Consider the following 7,880-nt stretch of genomic DNA (forward strand, 5'->3'; position numbering starts at 1 on the left):
TGATAGATGATGAAATTTATAAATAAACGTCATGTCTTAGCAAATAATTGCTTTGAAATATATATATATATATATATATATATATATATATATATATATATATATATATATATATATATATATATATATATATATATATATTATATATATATATATATATATATATATATATATATATATATATATATCGATGGTTTTTGAAAAACCGTGGTGATATAAGATTGACATTGACATTAATGATATTTAAAAAAAAATATCAGGTTTTAAGTAATTAAAATTAAAAAAAAAATAGAAAATATATCACAACGGTTGGTTTAAAGAGTCGTTGTGATATATCTTTTTTTGATTAAATAAAAATGAAGGGCAGTGCTAAATTATGAAGAAATCACAATATAGCAGGCGTTGAGAGTCGAACTCATGAAACATCAAATTATATCACCACAGTTGTTTTAATAAATTGTTGTAATAAATTAACAATGTTTAATTAAAATAAATAAATTATATAGGCACATGAAATTTGAGATATCACCATAGTCTACTGTATGTTTAATTGGAATGAAAAAGAAAGCCAATATTTTTGTATATATAACTCTATACATTAATAGGTATTTATCAGAAACATAAACTAGCTTGTCGATTTGAGAAAATATAATTTTTATAGACAAGGAGGATGTAGTTTTAATCTCTACACATTCTTTATCCAAAGAGAAACAGATGAACAACATATGATACACATGATATACTGTACTAAAACTTACTATCTATATAAACACACAATCTATAGTAGATCCCAAAGGACAGCCATATTCAGGACTGCACATGATAAGGGCCTATACAATCTGAAATACAACAACATGTTCAAAACAAGAGAAGACACAAAATGAAACAGCAAAGAAGAAAGATTGAAACTCTGTTTAGAGACTTGTCAATCTGCATCTCCTGCCTCCTCATTCTAGGGCTGGTACTTCCATTGTGAGAGTAAGTAACCAAATTTGCATCAGACACACCAAAAACCCTTGTCAACACCATATCCCCAAACATACCAATCACAGGATTCACAAAACTAGCAGCACCACCATGATAAGGTAATCCATTGCCACCATAACCTTCATAAAGGTGAGGGATGTAATGCTGATGATAATGGATCGGCCGTGATTGTGTATGGAAATAATTCGGATGGAGCTGCTGCTCCCCGTGATGCAAATTTGATGGCCGATTCAAGTTGTACGGAGGTGGTCGATGAGGTATAACCAAACCCACCTGAAGTTTATTCGACCCGGTTTCTGAATCTGATTTTCCACGGCCGTAAAGAGGGACTAATGAAGTATGCGAGATGACAGCTTTACAAACAGGGCATGTAGGCTGCTTATCTGGTTCAACGGAAGAGTTTTGGACATTAAGCCATTTATATATACATGGCCAGCAATAGAGATGACCACAAAGTGTAACCACAGGATCATTTGCTGATTCCAAGCAAATATTACAATCAAAGCAACCATTTTCACCACTAGAGATTGTTCTCTCTTCTTCTTCTTCTGTAGTAGATTTACATTTTTGCTTTAGTGAGACTTTCACATTAGAACCAAAGCATGTAGATTCCATTGAATTTTCTACTACAGAAATATACCCTGTTATAGATTTTACAAATTTCAAAAAAACTAATGATATTGAAAAGTAAGTCCATATATCATATAAACAGATGATTTGCCATGTTGATTTCTTAAGATATGAAAACTTTTATGCATACATACAAGGTCTCTAAAATAATTTACAACATGGAATCTACACCATAGATCAAATTTCTATGGTTATGGATCATTTCCTAACAGAAGCAATAATCATTGATCAACAAATAAAGTTGATGATTCCAAATGGAACCGATAAATTAAGAAAAAAAGTCAACACATATTTATTTTCACAATTATTCATCGTTAATTCTAGATTTAAAATCCAGGCTAATTCAGAGGAACCTTGATGAAAAACCAATGCATGCAAACAATTTTATGGAGGATCATCAAGAGAAATAAGACCCCAATAGGCATGTGAAAAATGGAATTTGATCGGAAAAGACATAAGATGAAATAAAATAAGCATACCTTTGGAAATAAAGAAATTAAGACGTTAGCTTAGCTTGAAAGGAAGAGAAAAGGAAAAAAGTAGAAAGGTGGGAGAGAATTGGATTGAGAAGAGCGCAATGGAGGAGAGTAAATTGAGGATGAAGAAGAAGAAGAAGATTGTGTTGTTAAGGAAACGAACAGAGTGAAAATGCGTTGGTGCCACCACATGTATATATTTAATTAATTAGGTCGTTAAAAGAGTAAGTATGTTATTTTTAATACTTTTTAAATTACCCATTTAATTTACTCTCCTCCATTGCGTACATAAATGTTAAGCCTATAACAAATATAGCACAAATGCATTAGTTTAAATGTAAGAGCATATCAAAATAAAATAAGTTTAATTAAATTATGGCATTTATATATATTTTAAATGATATTTAAGTGTTTTGTATATTTATTGTAATTGAAAATACTATCTTAACTATATTATAATTGGATTTTTTGTTAAATAGGGGGGTTTGAATTGGGTTTTAAAAACAAAAACTTTTTATCAACTCAAAAACACCATACAATCCTAAGAATAAGGAGATAAATGCACAAGTATTTGTATCCTCGTTCACTTGAAATCAAAGTTATTTCAGTCCACCCGCCAAGGTGATTTCGCCTTATACTCAATGACTTAATCCACCATAACTAAATAGATTACAGAACAAACACAAAGAACAACTTTCTTTGTCTTCTCAAGGATCCGACTAAACCTTGTCTCCTTAACGAAATACAAACAAACAATTCAAATAAATATTTTGTGTGTTACAAGATGCTTCTACACAAGCAGATTTTACACAAATGAAATACAAAACACCTAATGAAAAAATGTGGACAAAGTCGATAGCTTTTTCATGTAGAAGACAAACTTGTCAATTTGTAGCAGTAGCGTTAACAATAGCAGCATTAGCGTTTGCGTTATTAATATCAACCTTCTTCAAGTCTCCAAGTCCCATTTATATAGCATAAGAAAGGTACTGTTGGAGGGAAACTTGGGAATATCAAAAGAGCAGTGTCCACTAACGAATTAGTGACAGGTGTGAAGAATAGTAATGTCCTTCGCCTACATTTTCAAGTACTGGAAATAATATTTTCGATTCGTACCATGTACTATTTGATCACATATCTTTTGATCTTATTTTCAATTCCATTAGCTTCTAATGAACAGTTGATGAAGCATGAAAAGAAGAAACACAAATCTGAAATCAGAATCTTCAGCCAGAACCTTGACCACGTTAGTATCTGGCTTGAGATCTTCAGAGTCTTCAGCTAAGTACCCAAATTTCATAATCTTCATTCAGAAACTTGACCATGTTAGCGCCTGACTTGAGATCTTCAGAACCTTCAATTAAGTAACCAAACTTCATAAGCTTGCCATTTTTCAGAAGCTTGATAACCAGAGTCACATCCAGAAGCAGAAGCGGAAAGAATATTGCAGCAACAACATAGCGTCTTTCTAGAACTTCTGAGGAGTGAATCGGTACATAAGAAGGAAGAACATTGCAACATCAACATGGCGTCTTTCAGAACTTCTCAGAGTGATACAACGCAGAAGCGGAATTCGGAACAAATGTTCAGAAACTAATAATGTTGCACGTTATATACTCAGAATCAGAAGTGGTTGTTAAAGCTACACAATAACAAACCATTAGAGTATCAAAATTATTCTCACACAAATACTACATTGTTATCATAAAAACTCAAGGTATAGATGCATAACCAAATCTTGTTCTAACCTATACATGGTTTGATAAATGGTAATATTCTAGCCGTTGTCGGAACTTCCAATGCTAATTTGAAGAAGTTCTATAGAGGGTTTCCCAAGAAGAAAAAGGTGAGACCAATGTAGTATCTAGTTGCCAAGGAAGAAGTCATCCAATAAGAAGACAACAACAACAATATTCACAACAACAATATGTTCATAAGCAACCTCTTGCTTATCAACAACCTATTTATCTTGCTCACCATGTCTAACAATCGTACATAGCCGTTATTGCTCCAACTTTTAATCAATAGCCTGCTCCGGCTTATCAGCCTTCTCTAGCCTAACAATGTGCTTCGGCTCCTCCTGCTTATCAGCAAGCACCGGCAGTTCCATCTTATCAATAACCAAGAGCTCAGGCTCCATGTCAAAATGCTCAGACTCAGAATAGGAGACAAGGGGATATAGCCACCTTCAATCCAATTTTGGTGTTTTACACCGAGCTTTACCCTTCTTTGCTACAAAAAGGATTAGTGGTTCCTTGACCTTTGGGTCCTTCACTTGATCGTTTACCTCCATGGTATAACCCAAGTGCACATTGTCCTTTTCGTGATGGTGCCCACTGACATGATCTAGAAGGTTGATATGCTTTGAAGCATAGAGTTCGTGAATTGATTGAGATCAAGATTTTTTCTTTCAAAGATACGGGACCAAACGTGAAGAACAATCTTTTTCACGTGCTTCAAACCATACAATGAATACAATTGTAGAAGCCTTTGATGGTCATGTGATTGAAAAGTTTAATGATGTTAAGACTTCTTTAGCAGCATTCCATGCCTGGTTGGTGGAAGGTGGCTTGATTGGTGCTTGCCATGATGATTGTGAAGAGTGTTACATTCATCCAAGAGGATGTGAGATGGTACGAGACAATGTTCAAGACTTAATGAACCAGGGAGTATTGCAAGTCACTAGTTTTACAGAGAATGAAAATGCGTTGGTAATTGAACCTTGTTTCAATTTACTTGAGCCAGTTGAAATCCCTTATTATGGAAGGGAAGTTGTTCCGTCAGATGATCATCTGTCACCTGTTATGATTTGTATGCCTAAGCCTTTCCCGTATGAGAACAACAAGGTTGTGCCCTGGAAATACGAAATCACTATTGTGGAGAAGGTCTATGAAGAAAGTGAAGGTGATAAAGGCATAGAAGTGGTTGATGACGATGTCACTAACATTGTAGGATCAGTCGCTACCGGAATTTCACGATAACGAAATCGGGACTAAAGAGATGCCAAAGAGAGGCAAAGTCAGAAGAGTCGCCACCGGATTTTATTTAGTTTACCTCTATCGGAAAGGAGAGGGGAAATAGTCGATAAAACCCTCGGAAAAGAGACGCGCACAGGAAGCGCTAAAAGAGAATAAGGAATCGGTCTCGCAACCGAGATTTGGGTTCGGAAGTCGGTTACGTAAGGGGAAGGTATTAGCACCCCTTACGTCCATGGTACTCCATGGGAACAATTTGGGTTGTTTTAATTACATGAGATTTATCTATTATTGTTTTATTTTCAAAAGAATGTGTGAAAAGAAGGGGGTGTTTTCGTTATTATAGTACTCGCCAAGGATTAGGGCCCTTGTGCCTACGTATCACTCATTCGGGGATGAGGAATCAGAGCTCCGTAGTTCGGAGTAGAAAATTTTTGTGTGTTAGTTGATTTTACCTTTGAGAAAAGGGTTTTCAGGATGATGCCCTAAAGCACAAAAATGAGTTTAATGAGTTGTATTGTTTTTACCTTAAATAAGGGTTTTATGAAAGAATGTTTATGATTATATTGTACTAAAGTCTATGGGCGGAGGTGATTATTCTAGACAACAAGCCAAGCGTCTTGCGTCCAAAATAATCAGAGTAAGGGTAGGAATGCTTCATTCTTACTCATTCTCCACCATAATAATCGTAATTATTAAGTGTTTTGAATTTGATTATAAAAATGCCATTTGACGTTGAATCAAGGGTTTGGTTTATTTGATAATGAAATTTGGCTTATGCAACATGAATGCAAAGTAACCAACAAGAAATTAAAGAGTCTCATTGTAAGGTAGCCCAAGAGAAAACCTTTTGTGTGCAAGAGTGACCTAAGCTAAAAAAAGGGTAATGGTCTTACAAACATGTCCCCCTAAGGTGGTGCCATGATGCCATTCTTACAACATGCATGTAAGTTACGGATGAAAACCCAAGTGTTTACAAAGTATCACAAAGAGTAAAGGAAGGCTTCCAAGCAAAGGTCCTAAGATGAAATCCTCTAAGTCCAAGTTGATTAAGAGTGGAGTGAATATTTTTGGTCTTACCATTTTATCATGTTTTTGTTATTTTTAATGTATGATGACAATAAAATAAATAAGAAGTAAATAAACATGCATGATGAGTTTGTACAATGATGATGATAATGAGTGCTTGAATATAAATTACAAGGTAATGACATAAAAGTAAATCACAAGATAAAGAATGACAATATCACAATAATAATTGTTAGTGAATGTAAATTACACAAAATAAACCACAAGTTAATGGTGACAAAATCGCAATAACAAAGATTAATGATAAAAAGTTAGTGAAGTAAAATTAGTGGTTAGTAATATGTACAAAATGAACATCTTGAGGACTATTTTTCATAGGTCAAAAAGACTCAAAATATGACACATCAAGGGATAGCTTATCATTGACACAAAGTATTGAAGATGATTGAAAAATCAACTAACAATAGATTTGTAACAAAGAAAGTTATGCAACCCTAAGTCCATCTATCAATATTATGATTTATTCTCTTTATTTTTGTTTTTACTCCTCTTTTATTTAGAAAGATAGTAAGAGAGTAAATAAATTAGCATAATGTAAATGATATGGTTAGATAACAATAAACATAAACATAAACATAAACATAAAGAACTTGAAATAAAGTGAACAATAAAATAAATTGCAAGGAAGTGAAGTGAAATAATGTAAATGTTAGGAGTTAGTAGTTAGTGGTTAGTGGTTAGTAGAATAACAATAAGTAAATAAAATAACAAGTTAATGTAAAGAAAATGGTTTCATCTATGTATCAAATGACCCAAATATGGTTGGAATAGAGGCAATCTATCAATGCCTCAAAGTATCATGAATGATCTATTGATCAACCATTAATAGGTTTGAGACATTGAAGATTTAATCAAATCTAAACAACCATGGCCATGATCTAATAGAACTCATCAACCAAATAAATGTAACAACAAGTCAACAATAAATATTAAATGATAACAAGAAACAAGGTTTGATTGAAAATGGTGGATAAAAAGTAGTAAGAGCAAAAAATCTCCAAAAGGGTGTAAACCTAACAAAATCCACTTGTCTCAAAGTTGACTCAAATATATCTCAAAACATAACCCAAGAGTAAAAACTCATTTTCAAACACAAAACAAAACCAAAAATGTCAAGGAGTTTGAGTCCAAAATATTACCAAGATTGTGGTGTCAAAACTAGGTTGTTGTTGTGTTTGAGTTTGAGAATGAAGCAAAAAACTTGGAAGAGGGTGATTATGATTGTTGTGGTAGAAAATAGAAGAGAAGGAAGGTGTATGTTTATATGGTGGTGGTGAATGATTATGTAAGTGAAGGTCACAAGTTTGTTACTGTTTTTGTTGTGTGGAGATTATGGATTTTAACATGGTGGTTGGGTGGTTCAAAGAAGAAAAGAGGGGTTGGGTGAGTTAGGGTTTAGGTTGAAAAGAGGGAGCTTAAATGTGATTTGGGCAAAGGTTTTGTGGCTTTCAAGATTGAAAAGTGAGTGGGGATAGTGCTCTATTTATAGAGGAAGCAAAGGGGTTGAAATGGGTAAAAGAAAATCACTTTGTGGTGAAAAAACAAAGTTACTGCTGCTGCCTGCGCAGGTGTAATCAATTACCATGATTAGGGTAATCGATTACACCATCCAAAATGGTCTGGAAATCAATTTTTTGTCTGTGTAATCGATTACCATGATTAGGGTAATCGATTACACAGTCCCAAAATGGCCTGAAAATCAATTTTTTGTCTGTGTAATCGA

At 33.7% G+C, this 7,880-nt stretch overlaps 1 protein-coding gene across 1 annotated transcript; it reads right to left on the bottom strand.

Moving 5' to 3' along the window:
• Window positions 1–673: 673 nt before the first annotated feature.
• On the bottom strand, window positions 674–2,280 carry LOC127132529 (E3 ubiquitin-protein ligase RMA3). The gene is made up of 2 exons (XM_051061492.1): window positions 2,097–2,280; window positions 674–1,628 (listed from the first exon to the last, which is right to left on the bottom strand). The coding sequence occupies exon 2, from the start codon at window positions 1,600–1,602 to the stop codon at window positions 859–861; it is 744 nt and encodes a 247-aa protein (XP_050917449.1). The 5' UTR covers window positions 1,603–1,628; window positions 2,097–2,280; the 3' UTR covers window positions 674–858.
• Window positions 2,281–7,880: the final 5,600 nt, after the last annotated feature.

This window comes from Lathyrus oleraceus, chromosome 3 (assembly GCF_024323335.1).
Source record: "Lathyrus oleraceus cultivar Zhongwan6 chromosome 3, CAAS_Psat_ZW6_1.0, whole genome shotgun sequence".
Classification (NCBI taxonomy): Eukaryota; Viridiplantae; Streptophyta; class Magnoliopsida; order Fabales; family Fabaceae; genus Lathyrus; species Lathyrus oleraceus.